The sequence below is a fragment of the Pogona vitticeps genome, chromosome 7 (assembly GCF_051106095.1).
Source record: "Pogona vitticeps strain Pit_001003342236 chromosome 7, PviZW2.1, whole genome shotgun sequence".
NCBI classification, from domain to species: Eukaryota; Metazoa; Chordata; class Lepidosauria; order Squamata; family Agamidae; genus Pogona; species Pogona vitticeps.
In genome coordinates, this window is record NC_135789.1 from 15,486,390 (window position 1) to 15,507,204 (window position 20,815).

The following is a 20,815-nucleotide window of genomic DNA, read 5'->3' on the forward strand; positions in this document are numbered from 1 at the left end:
TAGTTTTAAGTCCTGTCTCATTTAGAGAACCACAAGCGAATCCTATTGCCGGGAGGAAGGCAGCAAAGGAGCACAATAAATAAATATACATAAATAAGTAAAGCAATGTGGGGTTGTAACTAAGGTGGAAGAGAAGGGCCTTTGCCTGAAATTTAGAAGGTGGCACAATCTGGAGGCAAATCGGCCGGTGGGTTGGAAAGAAAGTGCAATCAGGAGAAAGAATTGTACTGATTGCAAATATATTGGGAGAAACGGTCAAGCGGCCAATGTTTCTCATTGAGCAGGTTTCTCTTGCTCATGTTAAGAGTTTTTTCTTAGAGTGGACGCTTCTGCAACGCCTACGGCTTGGTTATGATCCGGAAAAGAAATGGAATGGAGTTTTTTAAACAAAACGTTTGGGTTTCCCAAGGGTGACTTTATATCTCTCTTATATATTGGTCAAAATACAGTACTAGTAAGTCGATCAGATGGCTTTGTGGTTGAAAATTGTGCAATAACTAAATTTTGTTGAAAAACAGGAATGATGCCCAGCTTAGAATAACAGCCACAGATGGGAGCAGTCCAAATTTTGTGGCTTCATCTTGTCTTCTGCACGAGACACGGGTTGGAGTCATCCATGGCATAAATAACCACCCCCTAGTTTAAGAATAGAGGGCCAGTTCGCGTCGTGGTTAACAAGATAGGTACAGAAGACTGGGGAGTACTGGGTTCAAATCCTGGTTCAGTCACAGGGGCCACTCAGTTGAGCCAGTGGCCTACCTCGTGGGGCTGTTGTGCAATGAAAAGGGAGGGGGGCTTGTGAAATAGGAGGGGCTCTGAACTATATGGAGGAGGAAGCTTGAGTAAATAAATAAGAACTTAATGTTAAGGCTCAGAATAATAATAAAAAAACCCACCCACTTGTAGCATGGACGTCCCTCAATCAGAAATATTTTGGGATCTTTCTGGGAGATGTTTCTGGGCAGGGCGGCAACAGATTTCCAAGTGGGGGGAGGAAATCCCATAATTTCACACCCTAGGTTTATGCAAATCAGAGTTTCAGTTATTTGCATATAATAATCTGTGGAAGAATCTTGTGGAAGAATGCCAGAGCACTGAAAACTTGCAGGAACATTAAGAATGCCTAGTAGGAATCACAGGAAAGGATCCTAGTTTTTCCCTTTAAAAAAAACCCAAGTTTCTAGACCTTATCAATAAACCTGGTAGCTATGCCTGATAATACCGGGAGAGCAGGCATGAAGCATCATTTCCAAGTCTCCATGCAAGCCCTGCCCTGTCACAAACAGAAACTGGGCCATTACTTTCTGCAACACTGAGGGCTAGAAACCTGATTTAGACAAAGATGCAAATTCAACATTTCTAGATTGTCAACCAGCGCATTCTAAAGTGGGTGAGCTTCCACGCAGTAATTCCTTTGCCCTTCCTCCCAATGAGCGGGAGGGCGGCAGTTCAACTAAAGAACATCAGGTTTCTTAAGATTTTTCGCAATGGGTGAAAATTCGTCTGGCAAAGATTCGGGTTCGTGAGATTTTTCAGAAATTTGCAAAATTTGCTAGGTGTAGAAAGCTGAGGATTTAAAAAAAAATTTTCATTCGTTGCTGCCTGAGACCTCTCTCTACCTGCTTACACCCTCTTTTCTGGTGCTCCTTATGCAACAGAATCCATGCTCTCATTTTTTCCCCTCCTGTCCTTTCTCTTCTCGAACTCAGTTCTTTGCCTTCTCTTCCCCCACTTCAAAAAAAAAGGGGTGTATCACCCAAGCCTGCCTTTCCCCCCAAGTTTGTGATAGAAATTGTGGTGCAGTTGTTGGACAGCTCAACAGCATAACAGGAAACCCGTGTTCGAGTCCCGACCGAACCGGCCAATTCAATGCAAATTCAATTCAATTTCAGTTCGATTCTGTTCCAGTTTGATTCGATTCAGCCGGACTTGAGACTTTTTCCTTCTCTCTTCTTTCTGGATCTATTATCGTTCGCCTCTTCTGGCCCATCCCGTTTAAAACTTGGATACCAAGTTCCTGCCTCTTTGAACTGGGAGCACTTTGGTTTTCTTCTCTCGATTTTCTAGGCATTTGTGGGGGTTTTTTGTCCCCTTGTTCCTCCCCCCCCCCCAGTTTTAAATAAGCAAACGAAACAAGACAAATATATAAATAAATGAGAGGAAAAGTTCTTGCACGCATTCATCCTAATCTGGTTGGCCTGCGTTCTGTTTATTTAGATCTCTCTTTTCTTCCTGGGCTTGAAAGAAGAGAGCCATGTATGGAATCCAACTTGAGCTTATGAACTCCAGCAGCGGTTGCTCAGTGGGTAGAGGAAAGGCCCTTTGCACATGCACAGTGATTCTCTTTTTCTCTCTCTTCCTCTTGCCCCTTTGCGCCTGAACTTTGCTCTGGAACTTTTTCCTGAGGAAGGGAGGCCTGGGTTCCAGAAGGGCGAGGCGTGACCCCCAAGCAGATGTGATTCGGAGAAGGGGGTTTGAGAACAAAAAGGAGCCCCGGTGGGTTGCCCCTGTGGCCCCCCCCCGTTCTGACCCGGTTGCTTCCTCTCCTGCCTCGCGCCCCCCCCCTCCCCTTGAGTGTTGTCCTCCGAAATCCATCAGGCACCGACTCCGGCTGTGAACCCTCAGGGCGTTCAGGCCTTAATTGCTTCCCTTCCTGGGGTGTGTGTTTGTGGGTGTCCTTATTCCACAACATTGATCCGTGCCTTGACCGACATCGTTTGCAAAGCATTATGGACGGGGAACAATTTCCCAGGATTCCAGCTGGCTCATGACGCACAGCGCCCTGCCCCAAAAGAGATCCGTGCAGCGGTCGATCAGAGAAGACAGCTAAAATGTTACCCAACGCCCATAACGGTACAGTGTAGACACACACAGCGGTCTTGAGTTCAAATCCAATGTGCAATTTGATTTGGAGGGATCCATTCCTTCCTCTTCTTTTTTCCTTGTGTGTTGGGGGGGGGGAGGAGATCCAGAGGTTGCCCAGATGGCCATCAGCCCAGGGTAGGGGGCAAAGATGTTGGCATGTGGCTCATCGGACGGCACCATGCCTACATTTTGTTCCCAGTTACATCCCAGAAGAAACGGTGCCGGGTTGATTCGGCTGGGACCCGGGAGGGCTCTGGCTGGCTTGAGTCGGCGGGCACGCCCCTGGCAGCTTCTGCCCGAGGAATGTCGACCGGCCGGGCAAGGGTACCGCCTGCTCCTCCGAAACCTTCTAGGCGTTGCCGCCCGTGACTCGTCCCTTCGGTTTTAGGAAGCTGGCATCGGGCCTGGTCTGTCTTTCGCTCGCTCGACCGATCCAGGAGAGGAGCGGGTGGGTGTGTCGTGCGGTTTGCTCCTCGTGGAGGGGGATCTGTTCTCTCCCCCCCCCCTTTTTCTTGAAGTGGGCTGGATTTGATCCCCAAGCCGGAGAGGTCTTCCATCCCGTCTGGATATCCTCAAGGTGAAGAGGAACCAGCGAAGGGGTTAGTTAAGACCATGGGTGGCCGGAAACCCCAGGCACCCGTTGGCAGTGCGGTGTAAGGGTTACAGTGCCCGAGAGACGCCCCGGTGGGCACCCCCACGAAATTGTCTAACTTCGAGCCAGTCCCTCTTTCTTTCTGACAACCACATCCCGCTTTGCAAGGTCGTAATGACCCTAAAAACCTTGACCGTTAAAAACCGTATCCCTCTCTTCGACCACTCTTGCTTTCTCTCTCTTTCCTCCCCCCCACATTCGCTCACCTTCCGTACCTCTCGCTTTGCCATCCCCGGGGTGTGGGGGGGGCACCCGCCCCTCTCCTCTTCCCCGCTTCGTTCTCACGACAACCCTGCAAGGTGGATCCAGCTGGCAAACCTCCGACTGGCCCCAATTCACCCAATGGCTTTGTGGCTGAGCGGGGATTTGAACCAAGGCCTCCTGAATTCTGACCTGAACGCTAGACCACGCTGCTTTTGCGATTTTGTTTCTTCTCCCCAATTTTTTTCCTCTGAACCAAAAAGGAAATCCAGAGTTGGGGATCTTTGTAGAAAAACCGCCTGCTCCGCTGTGTACCCATGTGTGCCAACCCGGGCTAAGGAGGGCTTTGGGATTTAGCTAATACCGGTGTTACACAAGAGCCTTGTTAAGTTAGATTAGAGGCCAGGAGGAAAGTATGTCACTGGGACAGGGTGAATCCACCCGCTTGACGGACGGGCCCGGCGGCCAACGGCGAGCGGCCGCTGAGTCAACCGGCCAGGCCCCTCGTGGCCCGAGGATGGATCGGGCCTCTCCCTGCCTGGAACCTGTTTGGACGCCAGGAATCTGTTTAGCAGATGGTGGTTATGTAACCCTGGCTGACGTTTCATCCCCCTCGCCGTGCGAGGAAGGAAGTCACAAGAAACAGCTCCTTGGCAACGAGTTGGGTCGACGCGCCCGCCGGGGGTGTGTGTCCGGAGTGACCCACCTTGCGGGGTTGTTGTGCATCTCAAAAAAAAAAAAGGACCAGAAGAGGAGGGCGAATCTTCGTGGGAAAATCAAAGGAGTCAGAAATTGGGTTTTTAGTCTGCCTGCAACACCGGAGGATGTGGCTGCCTTGCCCCCCCCCCCCGAAAGCCACTATTGCGTGGATCTGCACCAATGGGCTGCGTGGGCGACTTGGGGCCTCGGTTGTGCAATGGAAAAAGAGGAGCCTCCCTCGCAGGGTGGTTGTGCCGCAGAGAGGGCAATTATCATTTTTTTAAAAATTGGATTACTTAACCACCCCTGTGGTTCTGCATACTTTTATTGTTGTTTCGGCTGGACTTGCCTCACAGGAATGTAAGCGACCCCGTCCTCTGAAAGGGAACCAGGGCTCTCTGTGTGTGTGTGTGATCAGGTCAGAGACTTAAATGTCATAATGCTTTATGAGTTATTGAATCAGGATGGCGTTATATGAGAAGGGAGAACCAGAGAGGGGGCGGCACAAAATACATGTAAATTAAATGTTACCCAGGCTCTTTTTTTAGTTGAACCTCCAGACACAGGAGCAGTATATATTTGTCTACTATATGTTTCAGGGAAGGGGGGCACCCATTGGCCATGGGTTTGGGGCTTCTGAAAGTACCCGGGGGCTTCTGCCGAACCTCCTCTTTCGCCGCCCCCCCCCACAGCGAAGGTTTATGCTAAGAAAATAAAAATATATTAAAATTAAAATTTTAAAAAACGCAAAACAGCATAAATATATCCATGGCAACTAGCCATGAAACCGGGAGGGTAAGGGATCCTCCTGTCCAGGAGCAGTCTACCTGGCAAAGCAGCCTCTCTCTCAAGCCTTAAAACAGGCAGAATTATTTTGGGGTGAGATCTGAGTTTCTGGGGAAAGACCTGGAAAATTGCAGATTGGTCTCCTGAAACACATCTGAAGGGGTCTCATGCCATTTCCAGACCGGAAGATAAATTATTATTATTATTAGTTATATATATACATATACGTAGTAAGACCACAGTATTTGTAGTATCAGGAGGACCCATGGTTTCAGTTATCCACTGCCTGAAAATACTAAATAACACCCCCTGCCCAGAAATATATGTTTCCAAGGTGTGTTGCCGGAAGTGGCCACTGGAGGGAATCAGAGACTTATGTAATGCATAGTGTTTGCTATTATCCACGGTTTCCGGCATCTGCAGGGGGCTTGGAACCAATCCCCCACGGATGTTGTGGTCGTACTGTTTTCCAGCTTTGGTCCTCATCGCTCAGACCTACAAATGTGCCATTACACACCGGGAGGTTTGGATCACGCTCAAAGAAACACAAGATTTTATTTTGAATCAACAGGGGCCCCTTGGGTGAGTGCCTCAGTGCTGCTGCCCGTAAAATGGGCACAATGGTCCCGAATGTCTTGGAAAGGGCCCCGAGCGCCTCTCGCAATGGATGAGCTCTCCTTGAGGTGGTGGTGGAGGAGGAAGAGGAGGCCATCTGAATGAACATAAAACTTCTCTCTCTCTGTCCGCCTTGGCGTGAGTCACAAGCCGGCACGCCCAAGTGGAAAGTATTTCTCACCCAGTCGAGCCTGCAGAATGTTGTTTTCGTCGCTCACCTGTCAGCCGATCCGGGGATCAAAAAAACCCAGAGAGGTTTCCTGGTTTGAGAGACAGGCGCTCTGCAGATGCTCAGAGGACGCTTGACTCCCAAACCACGGGTGGAGTGGCCGAACACATCCGCTGTTTGTTTTCGAGCTGGGTTTCCTAGCCGCCGGCGCCGTTCTGCTAAGGGAGAGTCGGAAAGAAGCCTAGTTGGTTCTTTTCTTTAAGAAAGAATGGGGGGATTTTTAAAAAAATGAAGTTACAGAAGTTTTGAGAGTGACGGATTCATTTCGGTGAGAGGCTCCCCACAGGGAACCAGCCCCTCCTTCAGACAGAGGAGTGTTCACAGGAGATGTACCATGTCCTTTTCCCTGTCTGGAGAAGTGGGATCGGAATCCATGGAAGTTCCCATTGAAACAGAAACGCAGGATGAAAGGGATCTCAAGGGTCATCTAGTCCAGCCCACAGCTAAGGGGTTCTTGAGCACTGCCCCCCCCCAATCTTTGCTTCACTCCACTCCACTCTTGAAAGGCTTGTGTGGCAGAGTGTTTCCTTGGCTGTGAGGGTTTTTTCGGGAGATTTCAGAGTAGCAGGAAAACTTTGCAGAACTTTTCCCCGTGAGCCACAAAACTGGGAAATGTCCCAGCTGGAAAAATTCTTGGCCTCTTGCCTGAACCCGTCTCTCCGCAGGGGGAGGTTGTACCACGAGGCCTGAGTTTGCCGACTCCTTCTGCGCCTGGCGGAAGTTCCTGCTCGTCTCAACCTTTTGGCAGCTTTTTTAAAAATCCAGAAAGCGTCCCGATCCCGCTTCTTCCAGGGAGGCCCCCTCTTGCCACGTGGCATTGCCGATTCTGCCCTGTGCCAGCCGACGCAGACGGTTCAGGGTGGATTGTTCAGAATCAGCTGGGCCCTGTGGTTTGGTTTCCAGCCAGGGCTCTGGAGCTCTGCGTTCGAGTCCTCCTTGAGCTGCGACGCCCACTCGCCAATGGTGGGCCTGTCCTGTTCTCTCAAGCCTTACAAGATTCATGACTTCCCACCTGCCTCAACAGTAACTTTTCTCATCTCTGATCAAACCTAATCATGTGGGGCTGGACCAATGATCTGGCCCGAAGCAGACTCAATAATCTCTACGTTCTTTACAGTTTGTGCCATCAAGGCCCAGAGAGAGATGAAATATTGTCATTCTGCCATGGCGAGGTGTGGAATTTGCGAAGGACACAAAATCAGGTGGAATAGCTAACACCCTGGAAGACCGAAATGGAAATCAAAAGGATCTGGATAGGCTGAAGCCTGGAGGGTGAAAACGACAGGATGAGACTCAACAGGGATAAGCGCAAAGTCCTGCACATGGGGGGGGGGGAAGCACAGTTCCAAGATGGGGGAAATACCTGGCTCAGCAAAACTACAAGTGAGAAGGATCTAGGAATTGTTGTAGATGACAAGCTGAAGAGGAGCCAACAGTGTGATGTGGCTGCAAAAAAGGCCAATGCGCGTTTAGGCTGCATTAACAAGTCTAGTCTCAGAGTCCTGCAAAGTACTAGATCCATCTCTATTCAGCACTGGTTTGGCTTACTCTAGAGTCCTGTGTTCCAGTTCTGGACACCCCACTTCAAGAAGGATGATGACAAACTGGAGCAAGTTCAGAGGAGGGCAAGAAGGAAGATCAGGAGGCTGGAAACCAAGCCCTATAAGGAGGGAAGACTGGAAAGAACTGGGCCTGTTTAGTCTTGAGAAAAGAAGACGGAGAGGAGAGAGGGAGAGCCCTTTTCAAAGACTACTGAGGAGGGGCAGGATCCGTCCTCCGTCTTCGCAGTGTGCAGGAGACTTTGTCATGGGCGTAGGTGACAGGAAGCCAGATTTTGGAATTTGATTTTGTTTGGAAAAGCTTCCTAACTGTTCAAGCAGTACGACGACGGGACCCACGACCTCGGGAGGTGGCGAGCGCTCCCACGCTGGAGGCCTTCAGGAGGAAATGGGACCACACTCTGACGGATCGGCTTGGACTGGGATTCCTGCCTTGAGCGGGGGTGGGGGTGGTGGACTGGATGGCCTCCGGGACCCCTTCCAACTTCACAATTCCGTGATTCTCTGACCCATTTCAGGACCATCTGTCTTAGCCTTTCTGCCAAACTCCCAGCTGTATGTGAGCTGTGGCCGTCGCTTCTCTTACATCTGGGAAGGGCGCAGGGTTTTGCAGTGGTTTTTCCTGGCAAAAGTGAGACAAATCTAGGCCAGCCTGTCATCGATCCGAAATGCGGTTAGCTCCCCCGGGTTGAAACCTTCAGGGCCACATGCAGCCTTTTGGGTTGTGGGGATGCAAGCACGAGGAGAAGAGTGGGGTTGGCTGCATGATCCAGAGGAACAGCAGGCCACAAGAAAAGCGGCTGGACTTGGGAGGCAGGTGGGAGGACCAAGTTGCTAGCCCTCATCGTTTCTGAAAACACACCACAGTTCATTCACCAGTTGCTGGAGGACATATGAGACACGGAAGTAGTTACTGCTTTTTGAAATACCAACCCGTGGCTTTTCGAGGTAGTGAGAATGTGAACCTTGTTTGAAAATATGGCCCAGATGTGTGGGGAAAATTTTTTACTTTGGGGGAGGCTGTTCCTGTCCAAATGACCCTAGCCAGCTCACATAGGGACTGGGGGGGGGGCTCTGCTCTGTCAGGTTTCCTCCATTTCAAAACTGTCTGAGCTGGCATTGACTTCTTGTGGCAATGAGTTCCGCAGGTGAAGCCTGACAACTTGTATGTGTCAGAAACAAATGCAGTGGAGCTTCAGGGCATGCTTAAGGGGAAGACCTAAGCATTAAACTTAATTTTTAAACAATTATTTAATATTGCACTTTGATTGATACCTGAGCTGCTGAAGGGCGGCCGTTGACTGGCTGTCTATAAAACCCAAAGCTGCTGGTTCGAATGTGACGTTTGCCGGCCACGTGGAAGCCTCGTTCTCTCTCTCTCTCTCTCTCTCTCTCTCTCTCCCTCTCCCTCTCTCTCTCGTTCATGGTCTTCCCCATTCTGTGTGGAAAGCTGGAAACATTTTTAATAGAACCTGACACAAGGATTGCAAAGAAATTCGATCTGCAAAGCGTTTCCAACCAGAACATAATATCCAGAAGATATACGGATGTTTCTTTGGACAGCAAGTCCCAAAATCCCCCTCGGTCTTCCTGGGTGGGGGATGATGGGCTTTGTTTTGCCAAACCCACCCAACCCCAAGAACCAGCCGGACTCAAGAAGTCCGCGGTATGTGATGCTGCTGGATTAAACCTGGTTTGTTTCAAGGACTAGTCTGCCCTCTACTGGGAGTACTTCAAATTGCAAACCTTACTGAATTTCCCAAGCCCCCCCCCCATGCAAGGTTGCCAACTTTTTCAACCGGCCATGGTTGCTGTGCCTTGAGCAGCTCACTATGATTTTTGTTTGTTTTTGTTTATGAAGGCACAGATGAGTGATTTTTTTTACTTGTCTCTGTCCTTCAAATGTCCTGATTTCTGATTTCTATCGGATTCGCCTCGTCTAAGAGCGAATGTGGCCGGACATCAGTTGGCAATCTTTACCCTTCCGAAATCTTCTTAAGTGTCTCCTTTTTAGAGAGCCCATCGTTAGCCCCGTCGAGCTTGAATGAGGAACAAATCACGCCGGCTCCCATTTTTCTGTGGTTTGTGCATCCTGCGGTGTAGAAAACATTTTGATCTGAAAGGTGCTCTCCCACCAAAAGGGAGGAGTCACAAAGATGTAAATAATTCTGCCAAGCTAATGGGGAAACACAGTTTTCCCTCTCTCGCAGTCCTAAAACTCACCCCATGAAGCTTTTATAGTGCGTGATCTGGGACAAATGGAAGACATGCAGACGGCGGAACTCCCTGACTCAAGACATTGTGGCAGCTACCAAATGGGCAGGTGTAAAGAAGGATAGGATAAATTCATGGAGGTGAGAGAGAGAGAGAGAGAGAGAGAGAGAGAGAGAGAGAGTGCTTTCTTTTCCTGCCACCTTGGTCTTTTGGGGTACGGATCTTCTCATGTCCTTTTAAAATGTGTGTTGGGGGAATCTTAAAAGCAAAAAAATAACATGGGGCTTACTCTTATTCCCTCTTCTCCTTTTACAGCACAAATTGAAGTTATCCCCTGCAAGATATGTGGAGACAAATCTTCCGGGATCCACTATGGCGTGATTACCTGCGAAGGTTGCAAAGTGAGTGGTCTTTTGACAACTTAACAGATCCTGATAGCTCCGGCTCTGCCAAAATATTTGGCAGGCCAAGGAAGGACAGAAGAGAGGGTAGGGAATTGGGGAAAACAACCCTTTGGTTAAAGGTTCATTCAAATACAGCAATAGGTAGTACATTTGTCGGGCTAACAAAAAAACATGAAAACAGGCAGATTTCAGAGTCTAACAGGATTCCTCATCAGGGTAGGTATTTCAGATCTGAGGGGGAAAGGAGATTCCTTCAGAAAACGAATTCATCTCAGCTAGATGCTGAGCTTTTAGGGGCTACACTTCCCCGATGTCATTTTCTTCCTGTTTTCATCTCTCCCACAAAGGGTTTCTTCCGCCGGAGCCAACAGAATAACGCCACCTACTCCTGTTCGCGACAGCGCAACTGTCTTATCGACCGGACGAACAGAAACCGGTGCCAGCACTGCCGCCTGCAGAAATGTTTGGCACTGGGCATGTCCCGTGACGGTGAGTTTCAGCTTGGGCTTTCCCGGCTGGCAGCCCCAGTGGCGGGTGTAGCAGCTCAGCGTTTAAAGAGGGTGTAAGGGAAAGAGATCATCTGGAAGCGCTAGACTGTGCCCTGGTTGTGTGGGTTCAAGAACGGCGTGCGTGGATAAGATAAGGTGCCTGGCCTGGAGGCGAGCTGGGAAACAGGCGAGACAAGCAGGTAGTGGAGATATGAAACAAGCGATCTATCAGGCTCGGTGGTCCGGAGGCAAGAAGAGAGTGGGCCTGTCAAGGTTTGGAAATCCAGAAGAAGCCAGGTCACTGAGATGGGAAAGAGGCTGGCCTATCAGGGTTGGAGACAGGCAGGCAGGTGAGAGATGAGGCAGGTAGCCTATCAGGGTTGGCGGTCCAGAAGCAGGCAGGGAGGTGGGCTGCGAAGTAGGCTGGCCTGTGAGATTGGGAAGACTGGAGACAGGCAGGCAGCTGAGATGCAAAGCGGGTAGCCTATCAGGGTTGGAGGTCCAGCAGCCGGCTGGCCACTGAGATGGGAAACAGGCCGGCCTATCGGAGCCAGAGGTCTGAAGACAGTCATTCAGATCTAAAGCAGGAAACCTCTTGGATCCTGGAACAGGCAGGTCGTCGAGTCAGGAAGCAGGTTAGCCTATCAGGGTTGGCGGTTCAGAAGAAGCCGGGACATCTGGTGGGAAGCAAGTTGGTCTACCGGGGTCAGAGGTGTCTGGAAGCAGGATAGCTGAACCAGGACGCAGGGCAATTAGCATTTATGGACAGCCGCATCCTGACCTGCCGTTTTCTCTCTGCACTTTCTACCCGGGTGGTCTCGCAGCGGTCAAGTTTGGCCGCATGTCGAAGAAGCAACGGGACAGCCTCTACGCCGAGGTCCAGAAGCACCAGCAGAGCCAGGAGCAAGGCGGTGGGGGCACCAAGGAAGAGGTGGACACCCTATCGAGGGTCTACACCACTAGTGTCAGCAGCGGGTTCTCCGACCTGGATGACATCTCCGTGCTCTCGGACGGGTTCCTCTTCGACTTCCCCTTGACCCCCGATGGGAACAGCACCTATTATAACTTGGACCTCCTCACCTCTGCCCAGCCGTCGCCCGACCAGTCCAGCCTGGATCTGAGCGATGCCAAGCTCATCAAACAAGAATCTATCTACGAGATCATGCTGGAGGCGCCGGCCCTCTTCCCGCACGGCCCCCTGGACAATAACCAGTTAGCCACGGACATTTCGGCGATGGAAATCGGTTAGTCTCCTGGATTGCTCAGGGGTGGAGGTCTCTGGCTGAGGAGGCAGAGGCTGGGGGTTCGAATCCCCCACCGGGCCCTCTTTGAGAGGGGCTGGACTGGAGGATCCATAGGGTCCCATCAAGGTCTGCCATTCTAAGATGATGAAGATGATGGCAGTTCAAAAACACTAGGCACAGTCCATCAAAATTATAAAAACATTGACTGGCATTATATAACAGATACAAGTTTTAACTAAAAAAATCTGTTGAATATCAGCACAGGATGTGTGCTGTTCCTAATATTGCTGTTTTTTGTAGCTCTGAGGGTGCCATTTGTGAGATCTGCAGCTGCTTATAGCACTGTGTGAAATTTCTTGATATTGTTCCCAAAGCCCCGATGATGAAGGGGGCCCCTGAAGTGGGTTTCTTCCAGAGGCAAGATGTCTCTGTCCTTGGTTAGTTTTTCCCATTCTTCATCTTGGACTCTGGCATCCCCAGGAATTGCATCATCATCATCACCTTGGCCTCTTTGTGGCAAGATCTGATCCCAAAGAAGTGGATGTCATCCTCATAACCTCCTTTTTATCCCTGACTTGTTAACACAGAATCCCCTGTTGTGCCTGTTTGTGCTTCTGGTCCTTATGGTTTATTGATATTTACGAATTACTGTATCTTCATACCCCATGGATCTTTCAATGGGCATACATGACTTGCTTCTTCTTTCCCTACTTCACAACATTTTCTGAGGTGGGCCAGGCTGTGGCTGCCCGGTCCATTAAACACCCTGGTTTTTCGAAACTGTGTGCTTTAAACCGAGTTTAAGACCCTCCTCATCTTCCTTACAGGGTTTTGTCTTCATCCTATCTTGACACTATCATGTCTTTACTGAATACAGTACGAGGCCCATAAAGACATTTTTAGCTGGATCTGGGGGTCCTTTAGCTTTGTGTCTGTTGCCTTTTCCAGAGCGTCTTGCACAGAACGTGGTCAAATCGCACGTAGAGACTTCACAGTATACCAGCGAAGAGTTGAAGAGGTTAATCTGGACTCTCTACTCTCAGGAAGAGATCAGGAACCTGCAGAGCAAGGTAGGGGTAGAGTGCCTCAGTCTACTGAAGCTCCATTTCATATTCCTCATTTGAAACTGGTGGAGAACAGATTCTGCCTTCTCTCTTTGTCCTATTTTATAGCCTGTTTATTCAAAAAACAAACCAACATAGTTTTTAAAAACAAATGTTCTTATTTTTTTAAAACGGGTTTTCTGCAGCCCTGAATGGTTTCGTCCCATTTTTCCCTGTTCACAATTTCTTGCAAAACTATTTTGCCATTTCGGCCATTTCGTACACATTTCTTTTTACTCCTTTCTACGCCGAATTCTCTCTCCTATTCCCCAACTTTTCCAGCAGTCTTCCTGGGAGAGAAGGAGATCGGAAAATGCTCCTCACAAGGCCAAAATGAACTGTATCAACTCGTAACTTTTCGGGTTGTTTTTGAAACAAGGCTTTTGTGACTCCCTTTTTACCCCTTTTTTCCCGGGGTGTATTTACCACAACTGGACATTAGAGGGAGCCAGAGAGCATGCAATGTCTTGTGTTCAAAACTTCCACATTTTTCAGCATCTGCTGGGGGTGGTCTTGGAGTCCTGATATCTTTACAATCAACTACACCAAGTTCCAAATCTCTTGGGTTTTTTCTTCCTACTTGAGTAAGACGAGAGCTTCTCCTGAACTTGACGCCTTCTCCCCGTCCTGTTCTCTTGCAGAGCTGCGAGGACATGTGGCAGGAGTGCGCCATCCAGATCTCCAACGCCATACAGTACATTGTGGAGTTCGCCAAGCGGATTGAAGGCTTCATGGAGCTGTCCCAGAATGACCAGATCATCCTCCTCAAAGCAGGTGAGGGAAAGAGGAAGACCCAATACGAGATGGACTGACTTCCTAAAGGAAGCCATGACTTTTGAGTTTACAAGAGCTGAATGGGGCAGTAGGGGATCGGAGATTTGGAGAGTGCTCGTTCATAGGGTTGCCATGAGTCAAAGGCAGCTTAGATAGCTGGGACGGGGCAAAATGAAACAAGAGATAGTGCTGGAAGATGAGACGCCCAGGGTGGGGAAAAGCAAGGGACATTTTGAAGAGCGTTCATTCAAGGGTTGAAACTTCCACATTTTTTGGCCTCCAGGGGTGGCGTGGGTGGGCTTGGTAGTAATCCCCCGAGGATATAGCGGTTGGAAGCAACTTGATAATAACAACAGCAGAGTGGAAAGGCGCCACAGCGCCAACCCATCTCTGCCCCTCACGAATCCTTTCTCTGGTTTTTCCTGGCCTCAGGTTGTCTGGAGGTTCTTCTCATCAGGATGGTCCGGGCTTTTAATCCATTGAATAACACAATACTCTTTGGCGGGAAGTACGGCGGAATGCAGATGTTCAAATCCCTCGGTAAGAAAACCGAGAGAGGCACGATGGAGTTGTCTTTGATCATGTGGGGTGGTGGCAACTTTGCTCATGTAGAAATCCAAATGGAAGAACTGTGTGTTGGGGGGGATCATGGGCCTTGGAGTTGTCCACCACCCACAAAGCACAGCCCCAGGCAGTACACTGAGTACATTAGCCATTCTGTTGGGTTGAAAATGACAGGAGATTCTCTCCAAGCCATAATTTCCAATTCTGCATTCATTGTTTAAAAAACCCATGTCGATTTACTTTCATTTAGCTTAAATTTAATGGCATTTTGACGCCGTTGTATTTTTATGTCATTGCCATTGTTGTGAACCGCCCAGAGGGACCGTCGGTCAGAGAGGCGGCATAAAAATCAAAACAAAGAAATAAAGCAAGAACGAGTAAAAGGCAATTCAACCAGAGAATCAATAAATTCAAGTAAACACCCAACCCTGACTGGAAAGATGGCTAAAGACCAATCAGATCAACTAACCGTTTAAAATAATGGCCGCAAATTGAAATAATATTGTAAATTGATTTGAAAAGGTGTGTCTAAATCCACGTTTGTAAAACTTGCACAAGGGGACACCCATTGTCGCGTGAAGGTCCGGAGATAGACGTTCGGCGTTGGGATGTAGCTTCTGATGTGGCTTTTGGGGTAAACTTTACGCATTTTCTACAGGTTGCGACGATCTTGTCAACTCCGTCTTCGAGCTGGGGAGGAATCTTTGTCGGCTCCAACTCTCGGATGAAGAAGTGGCGCTTTTCACCGCTGCGGTTCTGCTCTCCCCAGGTACGGGCTTTTCAGCCCCCTCAGCATCCACCGCGGTGCCTTTTTTTGACGCGGGTTTGCAGTTCTCTGGAAGCAATGCTCACGCTGTGGGTCCTTCTTTCCCAGATCGCCCCTGGCTGTCGGAGTCCAAGAAAGTGCAAAAACTTCAAGACAAGATTTACCTGGCTCTCCAGCACGAGATCCAGAAGCAAAACACCAGCGAAGACAGACTTTCCAAGGTAAAAAGAGAAATAAAGAAAAACTTCTTCTAAAAAGTGGAAGGGCATCCTCCTTAGAGGAAAGAAACATCCCGATTCTGCTGGACGGGGTATCTGTATTTTCTGGAATACTGAACGGGTTGGATAGCTCAGTGTTTGAGGTCTATTGCCTGTGGAGCCAGAGGTTGGGAGTTCAAATCCTGCATGGGGCCTCCTCGGAGAAGAGCCAGCCTGGGTGGCCTTCGGATCAAGCCACACACAATCCCAGAAGGAGGGAAAGGGGGAACCACACTTGAGCATTTTCTACCTAGGGAACCCTAGACTTATGGGTGGCTGTTAAGTCAGAACTGACTTGATGGCATACGATTATATTTTAGTAAAGGTATCCCTTGATCTTGCTTCTGGATTATTTAAGGGCCAAACGGTCTTTTCTCATTTTTCTCTCTGAACAATTAGTGATTAGTTCCCCAATGTGATTTCGAAGAGTTGCTTATGTCAACCGTTTGAACCAAAGTGGTCCCATTTCCAGAGGTCTATGTGTACAGTATCTCTCTCGGACTTTAGTTTAAGCATATGGTCTTTTAATAGCACTCACTATCTCACTATATCTTAATAACATGTGTGTATTTTTTTTCCCTCATCACTAAATCTGTGACATGGCGTTCCCTTGTGCCTAGTTATTTAAAAGCTTCCTGCTGTTTTCCCGCAGATCGTCTCTAAGCTTCCCTTAATGAAGTCCATCTGCAACCTCCACTTGGACAAGTTGGAATTTTTCCGCCTGGTCCACCCGGAGACGGCCACGAACTTCCCGCCCCTTTACAAAGAGGTTTTCAACACCGAGCTCCATTACAGTAACCCCCGGGAGAGCTAAGCCAGCGCCCTTGGCGGCCCCCCCCCCCCCGATTTTCCGGAACAGACTCAGTCTTGTGTGAAGGCGGTGGATGAGCAACGGAATGTGTGTGTGTCTGTGTGCGGGTGTCAAATATGGAGGGAAAAAGTCCCACCCACCCTCGGAGGTTTGTTTTAAAGTGTAAGACTTTCCCTCGCCCGGCTCGCCGACTGAATGTAAATGCACCTTTGGAGGATCAACAGAGAGAGAGAGAAACAGACTTTTCCTATACCGGCAAGATGAATGTGAAATTCTGTTCGGTAGAAAAGAAAACTCCCACGAGTAAGCACCGTTGCATCTCTTTTTTGATTTGTCACTGGGGCATGTGCTTTTTCCCCTTCCCGCACCCATGATGTGTGGGCCTGGCATTTCACGGGACGTACCGTCATCGGACATCCGCACGCCACACGCTGTTTCTACTGGCCTTGTCTGGGACGTTTGTACAGTAGATACTTGTCGCTGTCGTGTGCATGGTTTGCTTTCTTCCCTCCCACCCAGTGAGCACAACACAACGCTGGAGGCACAAAAGGCAAAGGAAAACCAGGAAGGGCCCGCGTCGTTTAACTCAAGGGGGGGGGGAGCGTTGTCTGAACCCAAGTCACAAAGCTCTGCCTGTCCAGCTAGCAGGCCAGGATGGAAGAGGAGTGAACTGTGGGTGGGAGGGAAACCTTTGGATTTTATTTTATTTTGTAATTAGCATTCTAAGTTATCTGGAGATCAAAGCTGGGGGGCAGGACCCTCCGATGGTGTGGGGCTAGAGAGCTGGTCCCTGACGCGAGATCGCCAACATGTTCCTGGTGAATAATGCTGCTAAATCGGGGTTGAGAAATGCATTCCTCCGGGGTTGAGGATGGTGGATCACATCTCCCATCATCCCTGGCTAGGCTGACTGCGGCTGATGGGCATGGGAGTCCAGCCATGTCTGGTAGCAAGGGAGGGGGGGTCGAGGTCTCTACGGCCTTGCTCTGTACTGTGGGTTTCATGATCCCACGAGAACCGGAGCGAAAGTCTGGCAGACGTCCTCACCATCCGCGCGAGGTCGGATCTTTGCTAGGCCAACCTAAAGGGGCAAGCTTTCAAAACCTCATCATACAGATTCTCATGTCATGTTACAGTGGCACAGACGTTTTGTACAGAGTTGGGGGGGGCTTTTCATGGGTCTGTTTTCCCCCCGCATCCCCGTGAGCTCCGGTCTCGCTTCAAATGTTCTTCAAGCTTTCTGTGGGATCTCTGATTCGAGGTTTTCACACATAGAAGTCGTGGGCCTATGGGATGCTGGTTTTGTAGGGGAGAGCAACACAGTGGTCCTACAAGTTACGGGGCTGTGGGGGAGGTGATTGAAACCCCCTGCCAGGTTTGTAGGAGAGAGCGGTGGGATCCACCCACACCTCCCACACACAAGGTTGAGTCTCCAATATTGTTGATTGAAATTAGACTCATCCGTTGTGTTTCTGTGTCACGATAAACCCTGGTTTACATGTTCATTGCTTCACCCACAGACTGCCTAGCAAATCACCAACAAAGCCATTTTTCTCTGGGGTCCCTGTTCATCATTTCTCTTTCAGGATGGGTGGCTCGAGGAACAAGCCAAAGTTCCGGGTTCTTAACATCATGGCAAGCCACGATTCTGACAAGCCATAGTTCATTACAAAACAAACATGGCTTCTCATTGTTTGTTTGTTAGCCATAATGAGAAGCCATGTTTGTTTTGTAGGGAGGGATTGAGACTCAGTGAACAAAACAGGCTATGACAAACCGCAACTTGGTTTATGGTTCTGCGCAAACCATACCTTTACTCTTCGGACGAAAACCCGGAGTAAATTGATGACTTCTGCAGACGACTTCATCTGATTTCCCAGAGTGAGGGAGGAACTAGTCTCTGTTTATTTATGGTACCTGACAGGCGCCCACTCTTCTGTATCTGTACGCTGCACTTTAACCATCCGACATTTCCAGCGGATCCCAAATTTGTCCTAGCTTTAAAAGAAAAAAGAAAAAAGGAAGAAAAGCACCCATGAATTGCATTGGACAATCTCTCTTGACATACAAATAATAATAATTAATTGTGTAAATATTGCAAAAGTAATATTTTGTTCTGCTTTGCTTAAAAGATACAGACTCTAAATTTTTGGATTTAAAAATGCTTGCATATAGTACATGGCCAGTAGCAGGGATGGGAAGGGTTTGCGGTTATTTGGACTACATATCCCATCTCTGGCTAGTATCATGGGTCCCTGTGTTAATTTATGTTGAAGGCAACTTCCTCTGATAAACTTATTTGTGCACTTTGGTGTTTTTTTGTTTTGTTTTTTTTGCAATCAGAATCTCCCAGAGAGACGAATTTCTAAGAAATCGAATATACTGTACACTTTCATAACTTAAACTACTGTATTGACATAACATTTGCTGTTGAGTTATTCACACACTAGGGTTAAATGGAAATGTATTCCATGGAAATTGTATGTTTGCTGAGACATGCTGGGCAGAAAAAAAAAAGAGACACCCCACCCACTTTAATATTTGAACTGTGATAAAACATTATTCCTTCCAAGGTAAAAAAAATCTTCAAAACGGTCACGTCCACATGATCTCTGTGTGAAGAACTCTTGTTGTTGATTAATCGCCAAATAAGAGAAAGCTAATCAGCAGCTTGTGGAGCTTTGAAACCTCGTCAAAGAAGAATCAGATGTTCTTTAGTTCCCAAGCCAGCTCAGCCACTAACTGCAAAGCGGTGGTTTACTCCAAAACACACAGAGTCACAAAATACAGAGTAAAATAAAATAAAACAATGCATATGCTCACTCTACAGTAGCACATGCTCTCCTGTACACCATGAATGGAGAAAGCCGTGGCCAAAAATGAACCAGTATTTAACAGCCAGCTTTTTGCAGACCATATCTGCCCTTGGGGTTTTCAAGAATCTGAGAGCTAGAAATTTGAATTTCTGAGCAATACAGTGGAAGGAAAAGAGGTTTTTCATATACATTCATCTATAAATGGAGCCTAGCACAGAAACTCTGCATTCTTACAGATTTGAGGTTTGTTTGTTTGTTTGTTTTTAGCAAACAAATTAAACCTAAGTTTCCAGTCCTTGGGGTTTCCAAAAATAGACTGGAAAATATTTTGGAATGAAAAATAGAAGAAAAGGGACCAGACATGTATCTTTCCAAGTGATACATCTCATCTCGTGGTGAGATTTTGTTTTTGTAAAAAACATGAAAACCAAACAGAGAAGGGTCATTTCCTCTCTCCCCCCCATGTGATACATAGCTCAGTTATAAACATGGAAATATATATATATATATATATCCTTTTTGTTTGAAATGGAAGTTTAGATGAGAATTTATCACCTCTAGAACCCTCGCACTGTGTATGAAAAGGAAAAAAAATCGGTTAATATATTTAATCTTGTGAATGTTGGCGGAAAAGAGAAGACACTAAAACAATCACAACCTGTTCCTTTTTCCTTACTTGTTTTGTTTTCTAATGCTTCATGTCTGAAAGAGAGAAGAAAAGATAATCGGAACTGTTTGATGAACACGCTACACACAAACACACACACTTGTTAAGGTATGGACAGGTGTTCTTGAAAAGAAACTTTAGATTTAGCATAAAGAACTGCTTCTGTTTGCATTGAATGTCTTGTTCTGTAAAACTGTAATTTCTATTTTTATAAAAAAAATGGGGAAAAGGAAAAAAAAGAGGAAGTCCTTAAGTTTCCTTCCTAATAAAGGAGCGATTCTGCATAGGAACCAGCAAGAAATATATAGGGCACTTGTTTATTTAAAGGGTAGTGGGTGGGGTGGGTTTTTGTCCCCCTCATTAAACTGCAAAATAATATAATGTATTTAAAAAAAAAACAAAGCCAAGACTTCTGAATAAGATGTATTCTATGGAAAGGTAACTAATTGTATAATTGCACAGGAACTTTATGGGTCAAGCAAAATAAAGTGTTTTTGCCAAGTGGGAAAGGTTTCATGAGCGTCGGTGGTTTGTTCTTGTCCACTTTAAAACACAACATCCTATATAATACGTGCACGTACATGTATAGGATGATCATTGTGTGACATCAAGTCAAGGCTGAGTTATGGTGACCTTTTCCAGGGGTTTCCGGGTAGAGAATACAGAAAGATCCCCCATATCCGCGCTTCTAAGCCCATCGCCGCGGATGCTGGAAAACGTGGATTGTAGCTAACGCTATTTGAATAGGAAATACTATACATAGCATGGTCTCTGGCTCCCTCTAGTGGTCATTTCTGGTAACTCCATAGTTATAAATATATATTCTAGAAGGTTTCTTTTAATATTTTCAAACCATGGATAAGTGAATCAGCTGATACTGGTCCTGTAGATGGAGGGGGGTTTCCTACTGTACTTCAGAAGTTGTTTTGCATTCTTTTCTTATCGGGAGGGGGGAATCCCTGGGGGGCTGCACACTTGTCTAAGGGCATACAGGCTGCCTTTACTTGTATGAGGCACAGTGGGGGGGGGGGATTTGAACTCCCAACCTCTTCCCTCCCAGCTAGATACCTCCACCCCGAGCTATCCAGCCAATGACATATA

The 20,815-nt window shown here is 47.8% G+C and overlaps 2 protein-coding genes across 2 annotated transcripts in view; one reads left to right on the forward strand and one right to left on the reverse strand.

Annotated features, from left to right (window-relative positions):
* Positions 1 to 20,223, forward strand: part of LOC110072446 (nuclear receptor ROR-beta) — a 28,449-nt gene extending 8,226 nt beyond the window's left edge. Inside the window, exons 2-10 of the mRNA XM_020780805.3 lie at positions 10,136 to 10,221; positions 10,572 to 10,713; positions 11,537 to 11,956; positions 12,905 to 13,026; positions 13,701 to 13,833; positions 14,266 to 14,373; positions 15,056 to 15,166; positions 15,272 to 15,384; positions 16,073 to 20,223. Coding sequence (XP_020636464.3) covers positions 10,136 to 10,221; positions 10,572 to 10,713; positions 11,537 to 11,956; positions 12,905 to 13,026; positions 13,701 to 13,833; positions 14,266 to 14,373; positions 15,056 to 15,166; positions 15,272 to 15,384; positions 16,073 to 16,234 — 1,397 coding nt within the window. The 3' untranslated portion in view covers positions 16,235 to 20,223. The remainder of the gene's footprint in view (positions 1 to 10,135; positions 10,222 to 10,571; positions 10,714 to 11,536; positions 11,957 to 12,904; positions 13,027 to 13,700; positions 13,834 to 14,265; positions 14,374 to 15,055; positions 15,167 to 15,271; positions 15,385 to 16,072) is intronic.
* MOB3A (MOB kinase activator 3A) overlaps positions 1 to 20,815 on the reverse strand; it is a 337,768-nt gene that overhangs the window by 197,718 nt on the left and 119,235 nt on the right. The gene's annotated exons all lie outside the window — the stretch shown is intronic.